This window comes from Canis lupus, chromosome 36, assembly GCF_011100685.1.
Source record: "Canis lupus familiaris isolate Mischka breed German Shepherd chromosome 36, alternate assembly UU_Cfam_GSD_1.0, whole genome shotgun sequence".
In the NCBI taxonomy this organism is placed as follows: domain Eukaryota; kingdom Metazoa; phylum Chordata; class Mammalia; order Carnivora; family Canidae; genus Canis; species Canis lupus.
Window position 1 is genome coordinate 11469358 of NC_049257.1, and position 25097 is coordinate 11494454.

Below are 25097 nucleotides of genomic sequence, written 5' to 3' on the forward strand. Positions count from 1 at the left end.
TAAAGACATAATTTTCTTTTATAGCATATCAATTTCTTATCATTCTGTCATTGCTGTAGATGAATATTAAAAAAGGAACCTAAGCAGGCTGTTATTTTCATGGAAATAAAAAATTTAAATCCACTCCCTAACATATAAAGAGTTGTTTTTAAAGTGTCCTAAGGGCAGAGTGAGAAATACATGCTGTATAAAGTCTATGGAGCTACTGTCTGAAATGTCTTGGGATTGACATAAATGAATAGAACCTCCTGAAAATTACCCAGTTCATTCACATGATAGAGGGGCCAACTAATAATATTGCAGAAGCATAAAATGATTTTCCCTTAGACACTAAAAAATTAATTTCAATCATGTTTTATGAATGAAAGAACATTGACAAGTTAGCAAGTCTCGTGTTTTTCCCTTTCTATAAGATAAGACAGTTAACTAACTTGGATAAAGGATTTTATTAACATCAAAACAGGGTAACTCCAGGGTCATAAGAGTTAATTGAAAATTTAATTTGGAATAAAATGTTAGTCTAATTCAGAAATTTAGATGATTCCAAAGTTTTGACCTTCTACTCACAAGTTAGAGAATAAAATCACAGAAACCAGGGGACTGAAGACGTCTGGGCCTCACAGGTTAACTTTAGTACTTTAGGAATTCTTTGTACGCAAATTGTATTATTTCCTGTAGGATCTCTGTTTCTTTCTGATTGGCTCCAACTTGGAAGTGTCCAGTGAGGGATAGGGCTCTTGGGAATACTCTGTGGCGGTTGTTTTCAGGGTCAGCAGCCACAGAGCAAGAGTGGTTACAACCTGGGCAGGTGAGCAGCCTCAGCAGGACTTAACACAACTCCAGCCTCTCTGCCCTCTGAGGTAGCCCAGAGCAGAGACACTAGTGCAGTTAGTGATGCTTCAGGTTTCCAAAAACACAAACGTAACTTTCACTCCAGTTAGTTTAGCCTGCAGTTTATTGAATTTTCAAGTTGTAAAATTCCAAATTTGGGGATTTTTTTTTTCAGTGAAGTTTTTGATGACAATGCTTAAAACTAATATAAGCCTGACACAAAGTGGATGTACCTGATGGAAATGAAAACTCTGAAGAGGATCAACATTGTCCTCTTATGGCATGTGTAACATTCCCTTATAAGTTCTTAATTCACTGAATTCATCTAGGATTTAATTGGAATCAAGGTCTATCATATTGGTTCTTTTCTGCAATTATTTTCATCACATTTGCTTTGGCCACTGTAGATCCTAAAGGAAAAATGGTGAATGTCCAAGGATGATGGGATTCTGATAACCATCAAATATAAGTGAGGGACCGATATTAAATCCAATACCAGCAGGCCTGAAGGCCAATGTCATTTGTCTTCCTGCTTGTACTTGTGCTCAGAAATGGCTTTACTAAAAATACTCTTCAGTGTTGTTTGGAAAGTACGTGGGGTATTTTTTCAAAATCCTAAATAGATAGATATACATGTCTGTATGTCTCTACATGTATATGCTTTCATCTACACACACACACACATACACACACAAACACACGCTCACATAGTAGGTGGTTTAAATATAAGTTGAACTTACTCTACATTCTTTGTCCAGTCAGGAGGGTTACTCATTGTCATAAACACACAGTTTGTCAAAATAGTGCACATAATTAGCATGCTGAATAATGTAGGTACTTGTTAAGGAACACACAAAAGAAAATCTAAATCCATGTATTATATTATATAAAACCAGCATTGAAAGCTCAAACTGTAGTTTGTCCAGGACACTGTCTAATACATTGGGGGCAATTACATTTTGTCATCTGTCAAATATGGGCAATAATATCGCCCTCACAGAGGAGTGTGTAGATTAAGTGAGATAATGTATGAGGAAGCTTTATGTAAGTATAAAATGTTGCTTTGATACTATTATTGAATCGGTATACTTACTTCAGTGAGAAAACTGTGCAATCAGGAGTAGTACAGCTTTTGAAGAGAGATAACCGATCTGAACCAATTTGAATTTGAACTAATTCAAGTGACTAAAAGAGCAAATCTTAAAGGAAGGCACATATATGCAATATTGTAATTTCTTAAATACATAGAAATTTGATGCATTAAATAATAATGTAAATATGATAAATTTTAAAAATTGGTAGTCATAGTATAGCATGGTGCTAAGTGTCTGATTGCTTTACTTTGAGTTTGTACAAGTGCAGCAGTACTGAATATGGGTAAAAATGAAAATTCCAGAAGGCCAGGATTTAATGTGATATGAATTATAATTAAAATTCAACATAAAAGTGATCTTGGGCAAGTCACTCAGCCACTCTGACCACAGAATCTTAGGTCTCCACTGACTTTCTTATAATGTAGCTGGTCAAGTCTAGACCTGGTCAGTTCTAGGTGCAGATGACATGAGTTAAAAACGTGGAAGGTACTTGGCAGAGGCCTAAATGTTAGTAGACAGGATCCAAGTGTTAGCTCAAACAAATGACGAAGACAGAACTATTAGGGAGCTGAAAGGGACCTTGAAAAACACCTAGCCTAATCACTATATTTCAGGAATTAGAGAAATAAGACCTAAGCTCTAGAGAAATTAGATAACTTGGCTGAGGAGTAGAACATAAGTTTCCTGCCCTCATAGCCAACATTCTTTCCACTACGGTTTACTGCCAAAACAAAAATTTTCCATAAGTGCAAAAGGAAGTTTTCATCAAATGACCACATGATGGCACTCGGAGTACAAACTAGGATAAGGTAACCTCTGTAAATGTAAAAACCTTGAACATATAATTCTTATGTTTCAAATCTTTTAATATTAATAGCATCATATTTAGACCTCTAAGGATTCTCTTGCTAGCAGGTTAAAAATAGAATGGCCTTTTTAGTTTTAGAATCTTTTAAAAAAATCAGATAGTATGTGTTTATCACCAAAGCTATCAAATGAGACATAACCAGAAATAAAGTATTCCTGCCAATGAATATGAATAGATGAATTTAGAGTCCGTTTTTAACAGCAATGAAAATTGCAAAGTCAAATCCCTAAAGACTATTCAGAAATATAATCTCAGCTTCTTTCATTAATTTCCAGAGTCTTTACTAAGCAATCAGTTTTACATGACACAGCCATAATTCAATGACTTAAATTTGAAATTCAGCCAATATTCCAGTATTTCCTCAGGTATTTCATTAGAAAAGTTCAAGAATTCACTAAGTATTGGCCAATGCCCCTTGACATTCTCCCACAGAAAATATACTTAAAGGTTTATACTAAGGTCCATTAAAATGCTTTATATAATAAATAAGTCTACACTTGGCTCTGGAAATAGATTTCTCTGTTATTATATCATTATTCACTGCAAGTTCCAGATAGTCACAAACTTTGTACAAAGATGGTAAGGATAAATATGGCCACCTTTCACTAGTTTTCTAAGACTCAATACATACAAGTATTTTTAGGAAGATATATACCAAATGTTGAAGAGTGACATATAATATATGTTTGAAAGATATATTGATAAATGCCATAGAATATGGACATTTCCCAAGCAAACTTTATATTTAGCTACAAAACACTTATAGATCACCCACAAATAGTTAGTATCGATCACTTGAAAAGGATATGAATGTACCAAAATCTTAATAGCTATTTTCCTAAGAGGATTGAAGGGAGTTAAAATGTACAGGGCAGAGGTGGCACTGAACCGGAAGATGGCCTTCCCTTTATTCAATACTATAAAAGTCTGTAAGATAGGAACACAACATAGAAGTATAAAAGTATAAACCATATAACTTTTTTGCCTACTTCTGTTATTTGTCATAATGAATCATTCCAATATTGCAATTCTTACTGTGCACCATGCAGCCAAACTGTCACTGGACATCCAATGGTGTCACTTACCTTTTACCTGGTACTTACCTGCAATTTTATCATACATAAGGTATTTGGCCAAGAGAATGTATTTATTTTCTTAATATTTTAAGCATCTGAGTTAAATGAAAGTCTTAAATTGGTATGTATTTCATTTCATTCTAAAACTCTTAAGACACTACATTCCTTTGATAGTGATTCCAAGCTTTCCCAATTCAAACATCTTGAAAATTAGTCCCTTAGAATGCAAAATCATTCAATAGAACTAATTCTTTTTTTTTTGAAATTATTTTTTAACCACTTATTCTTTAAAATAAATATCATCACTCTACGGGTAATAGGAAATAAAAACAGCCACCATCAAAACCACTCTTGAGTTAGATGGACATAATCCAATAATTGATTTTTGGAAGCCAAGCTCCCTGGAGAGTATCTGTTGACCAGGAGTGCTAAATTCTGTATTGGGATTTCTGAGTTAGCTGACACATTGAATTCTAATCCCAGTTGAATGCTCATCTCATGTAGTGATTTTTTAGCACAGAGGAAAACCCCAAAGCCCCCCAAAAACCTAGGTTCCATTAATGTAAATGGAATCACATTCTAAAAATTAGATATATTTCAGAGCAATTAGCAGTGTGCAGCCAAAAAAATAAAGTAGCAACATACAATGACATAAATTTCATATAACAGAAGATTCTGATTCTGTGTTTCTTAAAGCATTTACTAATAATCACATAACAAAATTTACCGTCTTAACCAATTCTAAATGTATACTTTAATATTGGCTTTTTAAAAGAATGTGTTGGATGGTTTATTATATAATGAAGTACCTTAGCGTCTTTTAAATCTGATTAGTTCAATAAAAATTTCATTACCACAACTCCTCAGGATAATGTTTACTGTACAAAGTTACTTCAATACCAATGAAGAAGTTCAAAATTGATGGTTGAGGAGAAAGGCTGATAAATAGCATTGAGCTTGAAATAGACTTCTCTTCACAGCCCAAGGGTGCAGAAAACTCATGGATTCATTTCAACATAATTAAATAATTATATGAATAATTATGTGCCTCAGAACAAATTTCAAAATAGCATTTTCACTGAATCAGAAATGAGATTCTATATATGAAATATCACTTTAAGGATACATTTGTATGAGTGTAACTCTTCATACATTAGATGGTGGTCAGATTTGTCACCTCTTCATATGTAGTTATTAAATTCAAGTAACATTTATTGAGTCCCTATATGATAAGCTGCTAATATGTATGATCATGTCAAACACATGGAAAGTATCATGGAACTAGTTTAGGTTCAAATATTAATTGAATTAAATATCAATGCAAAAGATGTATATTAACTATGTAGCACAATATGTGCAAATCTCTGTGCTATGGTTTATAGGGAAAACAAAGATAGACATGACCCCAAGAAGTCTGTATACTAGTAAATGTTCAACTATATCAGCTAATGGAAGAAAACTTAGAAGGATAAGGGAATGTTTACCTAGATCAGAGCTGTCCAATAGAAATATTATGAGAATTACAAATCTGAGACCATATGTGATTTTAAATATTCTGAGTCATAGTTTTAAAAAGTAAAGAAGCAAATGAAATTAATTTTAATAGTTTCTTTAGCCTAATATATCCATTATATTATCATTTCATGAAATCAATATTAAAAATTATTGAGAGATTTTACTTTTTTTTTTTTTCATACCAATTCTAAGTCTTCAAAGTCTGGACTCACCACATTTAAAGTACTTTAGCCACACTTGGCTAATGTCTATTGCATTTGGCAACACAGGTCAAGAGGTAAACCATGCATTGTACTGCTAGTTCAGACTCTCTTCAGCCAGGTAAAAATCAATTCTGATTTTAAAGGCAAACCAAGAAAAACAGGCAAACACCCCTGCTACTCAACAGTCTGACAATCTGGAGAGCAACGTTAGGAAAATATAAGTAGGATTTGTTTTAACTAATGTAGTTATTAAGAGTGCAGACTCTGGAGTCAGATGTCTGGCTCAAATGTAGCCTTCTAGCGGTGAGATCCTAGACAAGTTACTTCATTTTCATGTGACTCATTTGTCTCTTTTGAAAAATGGGAATACACATTCTTAGCTCATAAAGTTGTTAGGATTCCAATTCAGTAGAGATTCTGATGCCTAGTATTGTGTATTTTTCATAAAATACTCAGGTGATTCTTCAATAGCGGGGCTGTGAACCTGTGTTTCTTAATGAGCAATATTTAAAATTGCCCAAATTGTCAATGATTATGTTGTACACAAGCATTAAAATTCTTCCTCTTGACCTAGCTGCATGGTCAATAAGGAAACAATTATGTTATGAAAGTTTGGTAGAAACTGCTATTTATGAATCTGTGCTTGTTAGCATCAAGTGATTTTTGTCTCGGAGTTTTTAGAAAGCTATTTTTTAATAATTTTCTTCCCAAGGTGGACATTAAATCTAACAAGCCATAGTTTTCCAGTCTCATTTTCTAAAGATGTCCACTTCTAAAGAAATCTTAACTTTTTCTTCAATCTAGGGGCCATATTCCTTACAATGAAGCGTTTCAATGCAAGCCCCGATTTTGTATTTATCTAAAAAAATTACCAAAATTAAATTTACTGCATTTGCCTGCTTTGAAGGTAAATGCACTGACAAAAGTAATAGAGGAAGGTTAGCAATGGTCATAAACAACAGAAAATATAGAATACGGGTTGATGAAATTTATGCTTCAGCCTCAAAATTTAAAACAAGCGATTTTCAACTTGTACATACACTATGCTCCAAAGATATATTTGGAAATCAATTCTTTGAAACATTGAATATATTTTCCTATTGAAAGAATATATACATATATATATATATACATATACACATATACATATATATAGTTACATGCCACTCCAAATTGAGCCTATGTAATGCTCAATGAAAAGGAATTCTATATTAATGGTAAACTTTATTACCATGTAAAAGAAAATGTGACTCTGCAAATGGCAAAAGAATTCCAAGTTGGGCTGTAAGGTAAACCTTTCCCCTGATGTTGCCCTGGCATGTGACCTAGGGAAATTCCCTGGCTCAGTCTTCCATCAGAAGAGGAGTCAACCTTTTCCCAGTTCTAAACTGCTGGTTTGGGAAGAGATTCTAGAAGAGAGGGATAGAATGGGAGCCATGTGGCAGGAGGAGAGATATTTCAGAAGTTTTGGGTGTAAAGAACTTCATAGAAAGTCAAGAGATTCCTCTTGGTGCTTATCTCTGGGAACATTCCTCATCCCTGCCAACTCCACAGCGTCTAATACTTTTTCCCCCCTGGGCATTCTAAATGGTCTTACTCTATTTTGCGATAACCTGTGGATTCAGGCCAAGATTTTCCTCTTTTTCTGGCTCACTGGGGGAATGGAAAGCATTCTCACATGTTTACCACCTAACTGAAGGGAACATGTCTTATTTAAAATTTTTTTTCTCTCCTAGTCTTATTCTATTTTTTCCCTTTAGGCTTGGGATAAGCAGTCTAAAGAACAACCTGTAGCACTTGCCTGCCTGTGGCCCACCCAAGCTTTAGTATCTGGCCTTTACCTAATTACACATGTAATCTTTAATCCAGGGATCACAAGCCAAAATGCCCACAGAGGCTAGATGGTAGGAGGTCCTTATCAATTTTTGGTATGCAAACCAGTAATGCCAGATCTGATATTATAAGAGAAATCCGAAATATGCATGATTATATGTGTGTCTGTGTGTGTGTAATCTCTCAATTTATAGATCTTGGAAACTAATTCAAAATAAACAATAGTGCATGATTCAAAGCAAATGTATGTGTGGGCTCAATACCTCACAGTCAGTTAAAAAAAACAAAAACAAAAACTGTTTTAAGCTCATCCAAAAGAGAAGAATTTGTATCCAAGGAAGAGTCTGTAAAGTTGCTGGTCCCTAGGCTTTAGCTGGGTGTAATAGTGGGGGTGGGGCCAGTGCCCTCCCACGGGAGGCCCAGCTGGGGTCTATCAGCCAGAGTTATAGCTGCCTCTGCCTCTGCCTCTGCCTCTGCCTCCACCTCAGAGAAGAGAAACTCTAACTGCAGGTGCGAGTAAAATCTGAGGGTCAAATATGTCCCAGTCTGTATCTTCAGCCTATATCGTGGGTGTGGTACATTATTATATGCTCAAGTTTTCACTGACTGGAGAGGACTACTTAGTGGCCCAGTTTTATTGCAGACTTGCTGTGTCAGAACTTTGAGCAAATTATTCCCTGTTGATTCTTACATCTGAATAGGGAAGATGTGAACGCCCTTAATGAATTCTAAAGTGGCCACAAAAATACAAGACTTTAAAGGTGAAAAGTGTGTGTTTGTCTGGTTCTCAAATACGTACACATACCAAAACTTGCATATTTGAAAGCAGGATCAATTTTCACATTGGAACTTTGCTGCTCAACGTTTCCTCCCAAATTTCATATTCAGAAAACAATGTCATAAATCAGCTCTTGTCTGATTCTTGCGCACCTCCAAAATATATTTAGATCCCATCTATCATTCTCTGTTTTCATTGACAAAAATCTAGACTAAGCTTCCATAAACACTCCCAACTTGATCCTTAAAAATATAAAGTGGACCATGTCACTCCTGTACTCAAATCTTACTGAGAATTCATTTTGCCCTTAAACTTCGAATTCTTCAGTATGCACTTCAAAGCACCCTTACCTAGCCCTGGGCCACCTCCCCAACCACATCTTCTTTTCTTCCTACTTATTACAGTCCAGCTCTATTGCATGTCCACTTATAGGCTGTTCCCTTTCTCTGGAAAACTTTTCTCTCCTCTCCTTTCTACCTTGCAGACCCAAATTAAATGCATTTCTTTGCAGAGGCACATAATTTAAGTTTCCTGAATTGGTCCTCTTTGAAGAAAAAATGTTTATCACCCTGTAACAATCTGATGGGAAATGTAATTATCTATTTTTTAAAAGATTTTATTTATTTATTCATGAGACACACAGAGAGAAAGAGAGGCAGAGACACAGGCAGAGGGAGAAGCAGGCTCCATGTAGGGAGCCCAACATGGGACTCCATCCTGGGTCTCCAGGATCACACTCTGGGCTGAAGGCAGCGCTAAACCGCTGAGCCACCTGGGCTGCCCTTATCTAATGATTTTAGAAGTTGATCCAAGTCTACTGAGTCTTAAAGATTTTAGTTTTTACAAAGACAGGGCATGCTCCTGATTGAGCAGAAATAAGGAAGCAATAAGGCAGGCTTGGGAAATATTGCCCATCTAGGAGGTAAAGGGTACAGCTTACAAGGTGGTGTGAGTAGAGGGGCAGGAAAAGCAGCAATAGGCTTATTTAAATTCTATTATTGGCTTTTCTGTTCCACTGGCATTATCAGTGCAAAGACTACAAACCCAAAGTAGCATGGCAATGGGCCATAGAAACTGACAGATCTGTTTTAAATCTAGTATCCATTACTTAATAGCTTTGTGATCTTAGGCAAATTACTTCACCTCAGTTTCATTATTTTAGAATAAAGACAAGAGTTATCTTGGAAGGACATGAGGATTAAATAAAAACTGTAAATATTCTGACATGTAGTGTACTGAGTACAGTTATAATTTTTCCCTGCCTGGCATACTTCCTTCAGCTGACTCCATGTCTTCATTTTAGAGAACACCTCTGCTCCATTGTCTGCCCATGTGGCTTGGGTGGAGCTGAACCATCCCTTGGCAACATAGGTCAACGTGTGGCACTAATCTGGGCAAGGAGACCATCACATACCCAAGGCTACAGAAATTAATTCAGAGGAAGTCAAGGGAACTGATTAGAACAAATTCTAGGACTTCTGCTAGAGCTTTTGGAGAAAACATGAGCTTTTTCTTGGGGTTACTGGGCTGTAGGATGTTAGCGTGATGCTGCCAGTAGCCATTTCTGCCATCTTGTGGGAAGAGCCAGTCTGTGAATATAGCCAGCACAGGAGAAAGTAGAGCTCAAATGGAAAATGACTGCGTCCTGTTGTTGTTCTTTTAGCTGCTAGATCCTTTGATAGTAAAATGAGATTCACCTCACACATATATTTATTTATTAATTATTTAGCTTGTTTGTTTTCAAGAACTTGTTTCTGTTGGATTTTTGTCTGAATCAAAGGGTTTCTTCCTAACATAGCAGGTGCTTAATAAATGCTAACCTTGATTTTACTACCACCACCTTCATTTGGGGCTGTTTCTGAGCCAGAGATGGGGAAGTGATGAAGATAGGGGCATAAGGAAGAAATAATGGATGAGGTGGAGAAAGATTTGGAAGTCAACTATAGTGCTGTAGGTATAAGGGAGAGCCTGGGGGACTGCTAGCTCTAGAGGAGCTAATGATATGCCAAAAAAAAAGTTATAAATTGGCGACTGTTCATAATATAATTTATGGGATCATAAGCTTTTGTTTACCATCTACTTTTCTTATTTTCTGTTAAATTCTTTTTGCAAGAAAAACCCCTTAATTAAAAACAAAGCAAACAGCTCTCTCTACTCAATATAGCCATTTTAAATTCCTGCAGCAGTAACAGACCAGGCATGAATTTGAATCACAAATTCATATATGACTCTTCAAGCAGCTCCAATAAAGAGGCAGTATGCATCTTTTTTTAGAAGAGTTGATAAAAAGGGAGAATAAGTTGTTCATAAATGGCCCATGAGACAATCAAAGAAAGAATACATTTTTAAATGGATACATTTCTATATTCCATAATTAACAAACATCCATTTTCACTACAGATCTAAAATACTTCATTCTATTTCTAGGACACTGTCACAAAGGATATTTTCTTCCATGGTACTAATGAGTCATCTGTAATTTTAAGAAGAACATGAGAAGAAAGAAGTTTTCTGTAATAAAGAGTAGGTGAAGAATTTGAATGTATAGCCAAATGGTACAAAATTAAGCCAAACTATGAAAATAAATGTGGAAAAAAATAAGGGAAAAAAAGCTTAAAAAGTGTTCACAAGCTAATGTGCCTTGCCACATAGCTAATACAAATCAACAAACAAAAGGAACCCAACCTGGAATTGTGTTTTGAAGACCACTGGACCAGAGCTAACATGATAGGGAAAATTCTGTGACTATATTCTGATAGCACTGTTATTTTATTTTTTAGTTCTTATCGTGGACTGCTGAAGGCTTAAAACTTCTGAGGGTCTAGAAATGCTTCCATGCATCAGGAATGTTCATGAGATGGTTGCTACGATCTCTTCAGTTGTTACTACCATATTACTGACCACCATGGATTAAACTACTTTAACAACTTTAGTAGAACTCTTGAACATTATATAACTTGCACATTTTAAACTAGGGCAAAGAAGATAAAAATATGTGGGCATATGCCATCTGAAAATACACCATCAGCAATGACATTTCCAAAAGCTCACTGACATTGTCTTTTTAGAAGATCACAGAGGGCTTTAGTGTGGTTTGTGTGTTTCTATTCCTTACATATAAATTTCCTATATGGATACCACTGTACTTTATAACATAAAGCACAGATTCTGCAACCATTTTTATAGTGGCTTGCTTTGTTTATTCTATACATTAATAAGAAACTAGAGACTTTGTGTAGAGCTATAAATGGCACATGAATTATCGTACTTGAGTTAAACCTTTGGGAAGTAAGTCACTGGTCTCCTGATATTTGCATATTCCAACTCACTCGGGCAATAAAATCCACAACCCCAATATCAGGGATAGTGGGAAATTTCATCCTAAGAAGCATTTTCTCCAGGGACATTTCCACCATTAGACGCTTTGTCTATGCTAGGATTCCCATGTGTGTGTAATCCACCATTTTAATGAAGATTGCCTTGATGATCTCAGATATCCAAGTCAGAAAATAAAACTGGTTATCAAATATCAAAAGAAATAGTCATTATTTTAAAAAGGCTATTAATTTTCTAAGCATTCCAACTTTAATCAGAGCAAACTAACTTAGAATTTAAGGCTATTCCTCAATATTGAGATAATCCAATTATGGAGAGAAAATTTAAGACTAGAAAACAGTGTAATGGCAACCGTAGAACGTCTTCCCATGAAAATGCAAAAGAAGGAAATTTTAAACACATAGCTTAGTCATGTGCCCTAAGCATGCAGGGTTAGTTTCTAAGGATTACAGTGCTTCATTTGCATTGTTGTTGGATGGCTTACATTAGAAGACTTGCTTGATTGATGTCAGCTCAGTGGTAAGCCAATGCATGTGCCTTACCTTGGGGAAAACTTCCTGATAACAATATTTCTTTTATCGGGTTGTCCTGCTTGGACAATGTGATTTGTTCCAAAATGCCAAAATGTTTTTCCTTCCTCACACAATGTGCATTTGAAGATAAAGATAGATGAGGGTTAGAGGCAAGTCTGAATGTGAGCCTAACAAAGTTTTAAGGGTTACTTCAGCACAAGAATCTGGCTGGCTAGTCATTCCTTCAGAGTTGGTCTTTTATCCTCAGTTTTAACAACTTTTCTTTTAACTATTTGAAAAGATTTGCATAATTTTCTTTTCTATCTGCCTTTGTATCCTTTGTTACATATCATATGTTATAAGCCAATCAAGGGGTGTTCTTTTGGGGGGATACTCCTTCAACACAACTTGTATCAGTTTGAAAACTCTCAAATTGGGGCACCTGGGTGGCTCAGTGGTTGACCATCTGCCTTCCGCTCCAGTTGTGATCCTGGGGTCCTGGGATCAAGTCCTACATCAGGCTCCCCACAGGGAGCCTACTTCTCCCTCTGACTATGTCTCTATCTCTTTCTGTGTGTCTCTCATGAATAAATAAATAAAATATTTTTTAAAAAGGAAAGAAAACTCTTTAATTTAAAGCAAAGATTGATTGGATAATCTGGTTTTCACATAAAGAATTGCCCTTGTCAACATGTATTAGTTTGGTCTTTCTCAAAATAATCACTTACTGTTTTATAAATAAGGACATGGAGTATGAGCTGTGAGGCTAGATTTCAGCCCTGTTGATAAAGGGGTAGTCTCTGGGTAGCTTTAATTATTTTTAGATTATGATTCCTACCAGAAAGGTGGGGCATGGATATTGGGGGGCAGCAAAAGTCCTGCTGAGGATTGAGCTCACTATTCCATGATAATAGCACTTTTAGATAGGCTGTCCAGTGGCTGAAAAAATAAAGGAACAAATTCTATGGTGTGAATGAATTTCTGCCTAGAAACACATCAGATTCCTTTAATAATGAAGCAATTTTAAATAAGTTAAAATGTATAATTGAATTCTCTGCATTGTTACTTTCCTTATGCAAATAAGCCCTTCATCATTTGCTTAATTTGGGTTTTAGCTTTCCGGATATTATATTAAATTAATTTTCAAAGGATTAACTTAACCATAATGTGCAATTTATAATTTAAATGGTAGTTATAAAGTGGATAAACTTTTACCTGCTAAGATTTAACAGTACTATGTTAAAAAGCAAAGTTAAATAAAAGATAATAAAATCTATAGAAAGTGACTTTAAAAACTCTTTCTATACTGTATAACAGGCAAACCAGTTTTTAAAAAGGGAAAGTAAGTACTGAAATTGGTTATATCCCTAAAAATTAAAAAAAAAAATCTGAGCATAGTGAGATTTTTACCTCTGAAACTACAGTAGTCAATAAGAAGCAATTTGTGAAACTGTCTCAAATCCACATATTAAAATCACCAAACTTATACATCTAATAAGGACTAACTTGATACAGAACTGTGCCAGCAACCAAGAAGGTCCCTAAAAGTTTTGGGGGTATTTTAAGGCTCATGTCCAACTAAATAAATTTATTTGCTTAGTTACAATCTTTTTGCCCCACCCTTCTACCAAGAGTTCAAAGGTGAAAAAGATAATAAAATGTTGGAAGTTAACTAGTCATAAATTTAATGTAATATCAATATGATACTTTTTTGCTTTTCCTTCTTGGTTTGGTGAAATCATGGTTATTATGAAAGACTGGGTGCTTAATATAAGGTATTCATTTCAAGCATGGATACAGAAAATGCAGGCATTTAAATATTATTTTATAAGTTCTTCAGAATACTATGTTTTTGTTAATTCTTACCAATATCAATATACTTCCATCAAGAAATTGAATAATTTTTTGAAATAAAAATATTTTAAGTAAATTTTTATGTATTAATAGTATTGAGAAAATGGTTGAATAGCTTTCACTATTTAAATTTTGATTTAACATTTGTCATACAGCAATTCAGTTATTTGTTTCATAATTCAGTTGATTGATATACTGAGTTTTAATGAATGTTACTGTTAAACATGATACTTCCCAAAGATACATGGATCCAAATGGAAAGAAAAAGTACATTATAATTTGCTCTGAATAACTTTTAAAACTATAGTTTGTATAGGAATGTTCTTTTCCAAGCAGAAAAAAATTTCTGCAGAAAATTGATTTATTATATATAACATTATATAGAAATTGAAACCCTTTGTGGCATCAAATTTTGTTCCATGAGAAATTAATATTGACATTTTCGAAGTCTTTATCATTGTGATACTTTCAGGATTTTCAAGTGCAGAAGCCACATCAAATTGTATAGTTAATACAATCTCTGGGGAGAACTTTTTAATTTGTTAAATTAGCTGCCTGCCTACAACATATATTTATTTTTAGGTATCCATTATGGTGCATTTGGGACAGCTCCATCTGTTAGGATATCAATTTATTTCTCATGCATGCATATACATAAAACACATTTACATAAAACACATACAAATGTGTTTTATTTTTTAAACAGAAGGACTTTCTGCTAATTTGGCATGTGTTGGTACTATAATAGTCCAAGGTAGGCAGAAGGCAATTAGCAGTAAAATATGCCTGATAAAAAACACTCACTTTTTTATTGATATAGTATGGGTCCAGGTCCTCCAGCGGCTCTGACACCATCTCTGGAGGGATGTCTCCATAAATAAAAGGAAGGTTCTTTCCAGCTTCCAAGTCACTATTTGGCTTTGGGCCATTTTCGTCATCATCTTTCTTGTCTGGTTTGGGATTCTTAGCCTTTTCTTCTGCAATGCGTCTTTCAATAGCCGCAAGAGATTCTCTGGTGAAGAAGTTGAAGCTGTCAGGTCCTGGTGGTACAAGCACTGTTTGCTCCATCTTGTCATCCTGCACATTTTAATTACCATTTACTCTGCATATGAAAGTCCTAAAAAAAAGAAGGATGCAGATATTCTAAGGAGATTAAGAGAAGATTTTAATACCTATAAACTCTAGTCATGAAATATAAACTAGAGGATTGGATTTTTGTTTCCAATTAAATGAAATGCAATTGTTAAATTTTTTGGTAGTAAGACCATTTAACACCAGGTCTACCCTTTTAATAAATGTTTAAGTGTGCATGACAGTATCATCAAAGTGTGCATGACAGTATCATCAGCTACCAGCACAAAGATGTACAGCAGATGTCTAGTACTTATTCATCTTGCATAACTAAAGCTTTATACCCTTTGAATGTCAACTCTCTATTCCCCCTCCCCTGGCAACCACCATTCTACTTTTTGCTTCACTGGCTTGGGCTTAACAGATATGTTTTCTATCTCAGGTTTTGTTAAGTGTCCCATGTTTATTCATTCTTTTGCTTTGCCAATACAGGAACTGTGCCATGACTTAAGAAAGCAATTCAACTATAGCCTTAATTAAAGCACATTAGGCTAAATACCATCGTGTCTCTAATGGGCTGTTCACTCTGTAAGCCACCCACATGAGGATGGATCCCCATAGAGGCAATGGATAGCTTATCAACAGGATCAAGTGGAAAGGGAGTTGACTCTGAGAGGATATAAAAATCCAACCCTTAGGTCCTGACAAGTGGCTCCTGGCCAAGCGGATCAAAACAGTTTGCTGCAGCCAGCCTTAATAACCAATCAAATAATCAGTACTGATGGAGTTGCAGACCTGAGTCTTGAGCTAATCTGAGATTGAGACAACTGGATCTGTGACCTGCTCACATCATTAGCCATGGCAGGGTTGGCTTACTTGAATGCACACAGAGATGTTTCAGTGTTGGACAAATGCCATTCATGTGACTAGGAATGAGAAAAAGAGTAGGCTGGAAAGAAATTCCTAGATTGGGCTTCAGATGGGAAAAGACAGCAGAATTCTTCTATTTTGGGAAAAAATAATCGGAAAGAAGCCAGGGTGCCATAAGCTCAACAAGAACGGAAGTGTTTTTCTTCACCCAAGCAATAATGCTATTCTTGCTGAGTCTATAGTCCTATAGTGCTAAACATATTACAAGGACCTGAGGCAAAACTCTCAACTCCATACAGCAGAGTCAGATCTGACCTGATGCCAGGAGCCAAATCCCAGATGCATAGTTTTAAGGTATATTTAATATGAGCTCAAATTTCACAGATACTATGGAGCCAAGACTTCCCAGAGCCGAGTCTCCTGCTCAGCCATGAGTTTTATTTGGAAACTGTGTTAACTCATTAAGGTCAACAAGCTATGATGCAGTTAATTGCAGCTTTGGTGTATGTAAACTGCAATAATAAAACTGCAGCCATAACTGTTTTGTGAAGAGTCCTAGAGGGACCTCAAATTTCACTGAAGGATGTTCCCACCGCTGGCAGGTTTATGACCGTATTTTTCAGTGGATGGCCAGAAACAAGTGGGATGTTCAAGTCTAAATCTGTACCCTCTGTCTAGTAAGTGAACTAACTTTCATACAATCTACTTTCCATCAGCCTACAAGAATAGAAAAATTAAATCAGTAAATTTAAATGAATGGAAAAGGGATATTTTACCCCAAAACTCTATCTGACCCATAAGGCATCAGGAAACCCTGGCAGTTATTTATTTGGAAATAAAAGTTTAGGGATAACAACTATGGTGCGTTTTCTCATAAAGGAAGTATTATGACACGGATGTTTTTACTTTACAGTGTAAACCCTCCCTGCCACCTGTTCTTCAGCACTCAGTTCTGTTCCCAGAGGTAACCAATGTTATGGGTTTCCATATATTTTTCCAGGTATGTAACAGGTAAACACTAAGCACATGAGCGTGTGCATACTCACACATTTTCTATTTAAAAACACATACACACAGTATCTTAGTATACAAACTCTTAATTTTTCACTTAAAATATATTAGAGTTCATTCCTTATCAATTTTTATAGATTCAACTTTTTCATCGGCTACATGGTTTTCAAACCATTGTTTGTATGTACTATAATTTATTGCACCAATTGTCCAGCTATGAGTATTCAGGTTGTTTCCAAACTTTTGCTTTTATAAATAAAGATGCAACAAATATATTTCATCCACATACTTTCACATATATGTGGACATATTTATGGTATCAGTTTCTAAAAATGGACTTGGCTGTGTAAAAGGTGAATAGTTAATTTTAATATTATTGCAAAATTACTTGCTATGAAGTATTGGTTTTCCTGACAGCAATATAATGCTGTGCCTGTTCATCTATATCTTCACCACATAATATGTTATTATATATTCAATATTTCTAATCTGATTGGGACAAAAATGGGATCATATTATAGTTTTAATTTGCATAGTGCAGAAAAGCTGAACTTTTTTCTATATGGTTAAGAGTTTTAAAATTTTCTTTTCTGTGGCTTATTTATTTATTTATTTATTTATTTGTCTTCCTATTTAAATAACAGTCCATGTTTCCATTTTTTCCTTGCTAATCTATATCAATTTTTTTAGATATGGCATCAACAATTTAATTTTGGGCCTTTTAAAAGGGTATATTTTTTCTGAGTTTGTGGTGTTTTTGTGCTATAGGTTAAGACACTTTTAAAAATATTTTTGAATGTTAACATGATGATTTAACTGTAGCTCTTCTTTGACTCCCAGATTTTGTGTCATGCTGAGGAAAGCAACCATGTCCCTGGGGGAGTGGAGTGATATATGAGAGATCATATTTTCTTCTTGCATTTCTAGCATTTTTATGCTTTAATTTTATACATTTAACTCTTTAATCTATTTGGAATTTGTTGTCTATATGGAATAAGGTAGATTCTTTTTTTCCTTAGTTATTCCAATGAACATTGACTACTACATAAGCTAACTATACATATATCTATTCATTTGTATGAACCCCAAAGTCAGTAGCGAATCTTATGAAGTAATTCTAGAGGTATTTTCATTAAAGTCAAGAAAAAAATCAACACTATTATTTAATAATTTTCTGAAAGTACAAGCCAATCGAATTAGAAGTGAGAAATAATTGTACTTATAATAATAATAAGGACAAGGAAGTAGAATTGTACTTATTTGCATATTCTGTAATTGTATACCTAGAAAACTTAACAGAAACATCTGGAAAACTCCTAGAAGTAGTGAGAGAATTAAGTATCCGGGTTTAAAAGAGAAAAAAACTCAAAGGATTTTCTTTACAGGAACGTTATGCACCTAAAAATACAATAGAAGAAACTAGAAGCTTTCTCACTATGATTAGAAACAAAACAAGGATAGCCCTTCTCACCACTCCTTTTCACACTGTGCTGGAAGTCTTAACTACTGCAATAAGACAAAAATAGGAAATAAAAGATATACAGATTAAGAAGGAAGAAATAAAAGTGTCTTTCTTTGCACATAACACACATAACAAATTTTCCATGTAGAAAACCCAAAAGAATTAATTAAAAACCGACCAACCTACCTACCAACCTCCTGGAACTAATAAGCAGGTACAGCAAGGTTGCAGGATACAAGATCAATGTACAAAAGTAAATTGCTTTCCTATACATCATCAATGAACAAGTGGGAAATTTGAAATTAAAAACACAAACCATTTACATTAGCATACCCTGAAAATGCAATTTTTAGGCATGAACCTGACAGGTTATGTGTACAAGGTGTATATGAGGAAAACTACAAAACTAATAAGAGAAATAAAAATGAGCTAAATAATGGAGATATTCCCTGCTCATGGATAAGAAAACTCAATAATTTCAAGATGTCAGTTTTTCTCAACTTGATCTCCGGTGGTCAACTGATCCATTGATCAATGCAATCTCAATCAAAATTCCAGCAAATTATTTTGTGGATACTGGCAACTTGATTCTCAAGTTTATATAAAGAAGCAAAAGACCCAGAATAGCCAACACAATACTGAAGAAGAAAAACTTGGATGAATGACTTGACTTCAAGGCTTACTATAAAGCTACAGAGACCAAGTAGTGTGGTATTGGTGACAGTATTGACAAACAGGTCAACAGAACAGAATAGAGATTCCAAAATAAGCCCATATAAATTAAGTCAAGGGATCTTTGACAAAGGAGCAAAGGCAACGTTATGTAGCAAAGATGGTCTTTTCCAATGGATGGTGCTGGCTAGAATTGGACATCAACATGCAAAAATATGAATCCAGACACAGACCTTACACTCCCCACAGAAAGTAACTCTAAATGGATCACAGAGTTAAACATAAAATGCAAAACTATGACTCCTAGAAGAGAACATAGAAGGAAATTTAGACGACCTTTGGTTTGGGAATGCCTTTTTAGATAAAAAAACAACAAGCATGATCCATGAGAAAAAATAATTGATAAGCTGGATTTCATTAAAATAAAAACTGCTCTGTTGACTACAATTTCAAGAGAATGACAGGACAAGTCTCAGACTGGCGGAAAATAGTTGCAGAAGATAAAGCTGATAAAGGACTGCTATCCAAATATTCAAAGACACTCCCATATAATGGCAGAGATGATTTTAAATTTTTTAGGGCAAGGGCAATCATTTCTGAAGCACCAGAAGATTTAGCAACATTTCAAAATTGAAGGGTTCCCATGTTTGATGTTCTTCCTGTTGCTACAATCAGGCTGCAACTAAGGGGTAACATATTTCATAGATTCTCCAGCTTTGACACTTCCCAGATGTGTTTAGAACTTCTTTTTAATTGAACTGCCCCAGAAAAAATGTAAACACATTTTATTTTAGTTCAAAAGAAAAAAATACACACAAAGAACTCTTAAAAGTCTAAATAAGAAAACAATCAACTTGACTGAAAAAAATTATCAAAGACTTTAATGGATACCTCGCCAAAGAAGATACACAGATGGAACAAAAGCATATGAAAAGATGCTCCATATCATATGTCATCAGAAAAATGCATATTAAAGCAAAGAGAAATCACTACCCACATATCAGAATGGCCAAATACTGATACTAAAACATTGATAACACAAAATGCTGACAGGACTGTGGAGTAACAGGAACTCTCATCCACTGCCATCTGGACAGCTAAAAGGTACAGCCACTTTGGAAGATAGTTTGGCAACTTTTTAAAATGAAACGTACTTTTAGCATACAATCCAGCAATTGCTCTCCTTGGTATTTACCCAAATGGTTTGAAATCCTATGTCTACACAAAACCCTGCACACAAATGTTTATAGCAGCTTTATTAATAAAAATTGCCAAAATGTAGAAGCAATCAAGATGTCCTGAAAATGTAAATGGATCAATAAAAGGTGGTATATCCTGACAATGGAATACTATTTAGCACTAAAAATAAATGAGCTATCCAGCCACAAAATGACATGGAGGAAACTTAAATGCATAATAGTAAGTGGAAGAGTCGATCCGAAAAAGCTATATACTGTATGATTCCAATTATATGACATTCTGGAAAAGGAAAATTATGGAGACAGTAAAAAGATCAGTGGTTGCGGGGGGTTAGTGGAGAAAAAACAATGAATATGCAAAGCACAGAGAATTTTTACGGCAGTGAAACTTTTCTGAATGGTACCATAATGGTAGATACAAGTAACCATATATTTGTCCAAACCCATAGGATGTTCAACATCAAGTGAACAATAATCTAAACTTTGTACTTGGGGTGATAATAATGTGTCGATGTAGATTCACCAATTATAACAAAATGATACTGTGGTATTGAACTGTACTTAAATGGGGGCTGGGCATATAGGGGAACCTTGAACTTCTTGCTCAGTTTTATGTGAACCTAAAAAATAGTCTATTTAAAAGGGGAAGTTACAATTAGTGAATAGTTCATAAATACAATGTAAGAAATTTTTTCAATCTTTGAATAAATCTAAAACATTATAAATGGAAAGACATATCCTTTTCTTGGATGGAAATACAATATAATAAAGATATGAAGTTTTCCTAAGTTAATAAATTAAGTATAACCTTCACAAAATAATAATATAACTCCTACTTTCTTCTTGTTTGCTATCTGGTATGTCTTTGCCCATCCCATTTGGTTTTATCCTTTTCATTTCACTGCTTTCTTTTGGAAATTCCTTATTATGTATATGTTTAGATCTTGTATGTAGGTATATTATAAATATATATAATCATTGTGACCAATTGCTGCCCTATGTTGGAGATCATTGCCCATGAAGTTGTGTAAATGAACAGAAAGTTACTAAAAGTCTTCCTATTTTTCAGAAATAGTCCATTTGAGAAAAGTCCTCCAGGCAAATCTTCCTGATTATTGGCTGTGAGTTTCAACTGGAGAAGTAAACAACCGGGAAGACAGAAGAAAAGAATTTTACATTGACAAATATGATCATTTTAACTGTATTACAAATAACTATAAATTAGTTCAGATACTAGAATTACATTTATATATGAGCAATTTCATGGATATTATAGTGACATCACACTGAGATTAATGTAAGGCTTTTTGCAACTCTAGTAGACCTTATATTCAAATATCTACTTAAAAATAAACCTTATATTAATTATATGAATAAAAAAATTTTAATTGGGATGCCTGGGTGGCTCAGTGGTTGAGTATCTGCCTTTGGCTCAGGGTGTGATCCCAGAGTCCTGGGATCAAGTCCCATATCAGGCTCCCCACAGGGAACCTGCTTCTCTCTCTGCCTGTGTCTCTGCCTGTCTCTCTTTGTGTCTCTCGTGAATAAATAAATAAAATCTTAAAAAATTTTTTTAGATTATAACCTATCCCATAAGTTTATTTATTTTTTTATACCATAAGTTTATTTATGGAATATTTAGAAACTATCAGATACAATTCAATATAAATATTTTGTCAGTAACACTATAGAAAAAAGTTCTAAATTATATTTGAAATTTGTACATACTTTGCTAGAAAATATAAAAGTGAATCATGAGATTTTCATTTATACTTGAAAGGAAACTTCACTCTTCAGTGCAAAAATGTATAATTGAATAAATGGTCCTAAGTTTATGAGACTATAGCTCATTTGATAATGGAAGAGGGAACCTCAAAGAATCGATGGTTTTGGCTTACACCTCTTTCTTTACAAGAGAAACAGCATTTATATGTCTTTGGGTTGACAGAGGAGCCCTTGCTAACTTGTAAAAGAGGCAAGATGACATGTTCACTTTCTCAGTGAAAAAACTTCAAAGACACACATATATATTTTCAAGAAGAATAGGGATATTTAGATCAAATTAAAAAAGAGAACTAAAAAAAATAAGTAACCATAATTAGGAACAAAAAATAACAGGAAAGATATGTTAACAGAAAGCAAATGTGAAAAAGACAAAAAATGTTGGGGTGGCTAGGTGGCTCGGTTAAGTGTCTACTTTTGGGTAGGATCATGATCGCAGGGTTCAGGGATGGAGCCCTGCATCTCCCTCTCTCTCTGCCTGTTGCTCCCCTTGCTTGTATTCTCTCTCTGTGTCAAAAAAATAAATAAATAAAATCTTTTTTAAAATGTTGGGAATAAGTAGTATAATGGACAATAGAAAAATGGAAGGGGCACCTAGGTGGCTCAGTCAGTTAAGTGTCTGTTTTCAGCTCAGGTCAGGATCCCAGCGGGAAGTCTGTTTCTCCCTCTCCCTCTGACCCTCAACCCCCTTGTGTGTGCATGCAGGTGAGCTCTCTCTCTCACACACAAACAAATAAATAAATAAAATCTTTGGGGAAAAAATGGAAGAAGAATTGTTCTTCAGGAAGACAAGCAAAACAATAGTAAAAAACAATCAGATATGAAGTTCTATAGAAGATAAGAAAAAAAAAGGAAAGGAAAGAAATGGAAGGCAGAGGCTGTGGAAAAAAGGTCATAAAAAATATAGAATTTGTGACTGGAAAGAAATAAAGTAATAGCCCAATATTAATTAATATGGATGAAAGACTAATAAAAAGGGAAAATTTATCAGAATGTAGAAATAATAAATGATACATTCTGATGATATCAAACTGATATAAAAAAGGGAAGCAAAATCAGTGCCATTAGAATTACATTTTAGTAATATTACACATTCTTGGAGAGCTTTGTAATATCCAAAAGTTAGTAATGAGAATATTCTGTATCATTTCTAAGATTTCCTGAATTCCTTACATAATTATTATAATAAACATTCTATTACTGGATGAAGTTTTTGCGTCTAGACATTTTGTATTTCTCTTTTCTATAGAAGACTAAGTATGTATTACATACAGGACTTGAGCAATTGTGTATCACAGCCAAAAGATTTTTACACTGAGGTGGCCTAGACTGGTGAACAATATGGTTTTGATCATCTTTGTAAAAAAAAAAAACTCCATTTAAAGTAACCTTTACCCATGAGGTCTCATACTCAGACTTCTTTGGGCATCTGAATTTTTCCATCCAAATGGAAATGTCTACAATAGCTCAAATTGAAGCATTTCATCTTCATTGCGGCATTTCATACAAATAGCCTTAAGCATGAAGGTAATCTTATAAATGCTTTGTCTGTGAAGAAGTCTGGCCTTTTATAAGTTAAGGACTATGTAACTTCTTTTTCGAAAGCACCTCTGTCCATGACAACTTGGGCCTGGGTGTGTAGGTCTGCCTAACTCTGGAATTTGATTTGCGGGCTTTTTGGGTCTTTCACACAAAGCTACATCCTCCAAACAAACTTCTACGAAGTATGAAGGTGAAATTTTATTCCTTTCTTAGTCCTCTGTTTAATTTTTCTCTTGGTTCTGAATGTGAGTGAGAAAGACAGATGCTATTTAATGTTCCCCTTAAGAGACTACTAATACCCACAACTTTGCATTTTAATTTAATCGTGGGTTTAGGTGAAGAAATAGCATAACTGCTAACTTCTGATGAGATATTTTTGCTTCCATGGTGTCCTTAAATTCCATGTTGTATTTAAAGCCTAAAAGCAATCCCCCCTCTTGCCTGCCTGCCCCTCCTGCCACCAACATGGTGAGACAATCCTCATCTTTTCCTCCAAGGTTCTACTGCTACCGTTATGAGTTATTAAATTAATTACTACTATTTTTATGCTTTATCTGGCCCTGAAAAAATTTACGGGGGGGGGGGGGGAAATCAATTGACCAATTGATGAGTGAACCAAACATACAGCTTTATGTTTTCTCAGGTGTAGCTTTTAAGTTTCTCTTTACATACGAGAATATATGTAATCCTTACTATAATAGTATTTTGATGCTGATGAGGAACAAGTCACTGGAAACTACAAGAAAGGCTTTTAGGCAGAGAGGACTTAGTTTGCCTCAACCTCTGAACTTCTGAAAGGTTAAGTAAGGTATTTTAAGAGAATCAAAGAGAAGTCACCATAAAATCAAGAAATAGCAAACATTTAAAGAAGAGTTAGGGATCATCTAATTCATCCCTCTCACTTAATAGAAAACAAACTGAATCAAAGCAAAATTGATATTTCTTTTTTGAGAATTTTTGTGCTTTCTACTTCCAAAATAAATATGTGATATGTCCAGGGTCACACAGCTTAATAATGGCAGAATTGGAATCAGAATTTTTATTCCCTGACTCCCAAACCAGTGCCTGTCCATTCTCATAGTACAAAATAATTTTCAAGTACTTACATGATCTTAAACTTCAGTAAAGTATATGCAAATATAATATTAGTAGCCACCTTAAACTAATATTCACTTGAATTATATTCCTGAGACACCCGAAACAAATCTAGTAAATAAAATATTTTGGCAGAAATGGAGACTATCTTAGAAAATCTTAAAAACAGGAGACATCAAAGCAAATGGTTATTGTAATGTTTAAATTTAGAAACTATATCACTATATCATGCAGGTGTAAAACCTGACGAACTATATTTCCACAGTCAATTTATATTTTACTTCAATAATGGTTTTCATTTTATTTTATTTATTTTTTAATTTAAATTTTAGTTAACATACAGCGCAATATTAGTTTTAAAGTAGAATTCAGTGATTTATCACTTACATACAAAACCCAGTGCTCATCATAACAAATGCTCTCCTCAATCCCCATCATCCATCTAGCTCATCCTCCACTCTTAAGTAACTTTTTAATGCTTTGCTAAACCTGG

The 25097-nt window shown here is 34.5% G+C and overlaps 1 protein-coding gene across 6 annotated transcripts in view; it reads right to left on the minus strand.

The window, feature by feature from the left end:
- SCN1A (sodium voltage-gated channel alpha subunit 1) overlaps positions 1 to 25097 on the minus strand; it is a 140114-nt gene that overhangs the window by 62133 nt on the left and 52884 nt on the right. For all 6 annotated transcript variants that reach the window (XM_038584708.1, XM_038584710.1, XM_038584709.1 and 3 more), the window contains 3 exons: positions 14705 to 15017; positions 3602 to 3720; positions 1572 to 1661 (listed from right to left, as the gene is read on the minus strand). In XM_038584708.1, coding sequence (XP_038440636.1) covers positions 1572 to 1661; positions 3602 to 3720; positions 14705 to 14968 — 473 coding nt within the window. In that variant the 5' untranslated portion in view covers positions 14969 to 15017. The remainder of the gene's footprint in view (positions 1 to 1571; positions 1662 to 3601; positions 3721 to 14704; positions 15018 to 25097) is intronic.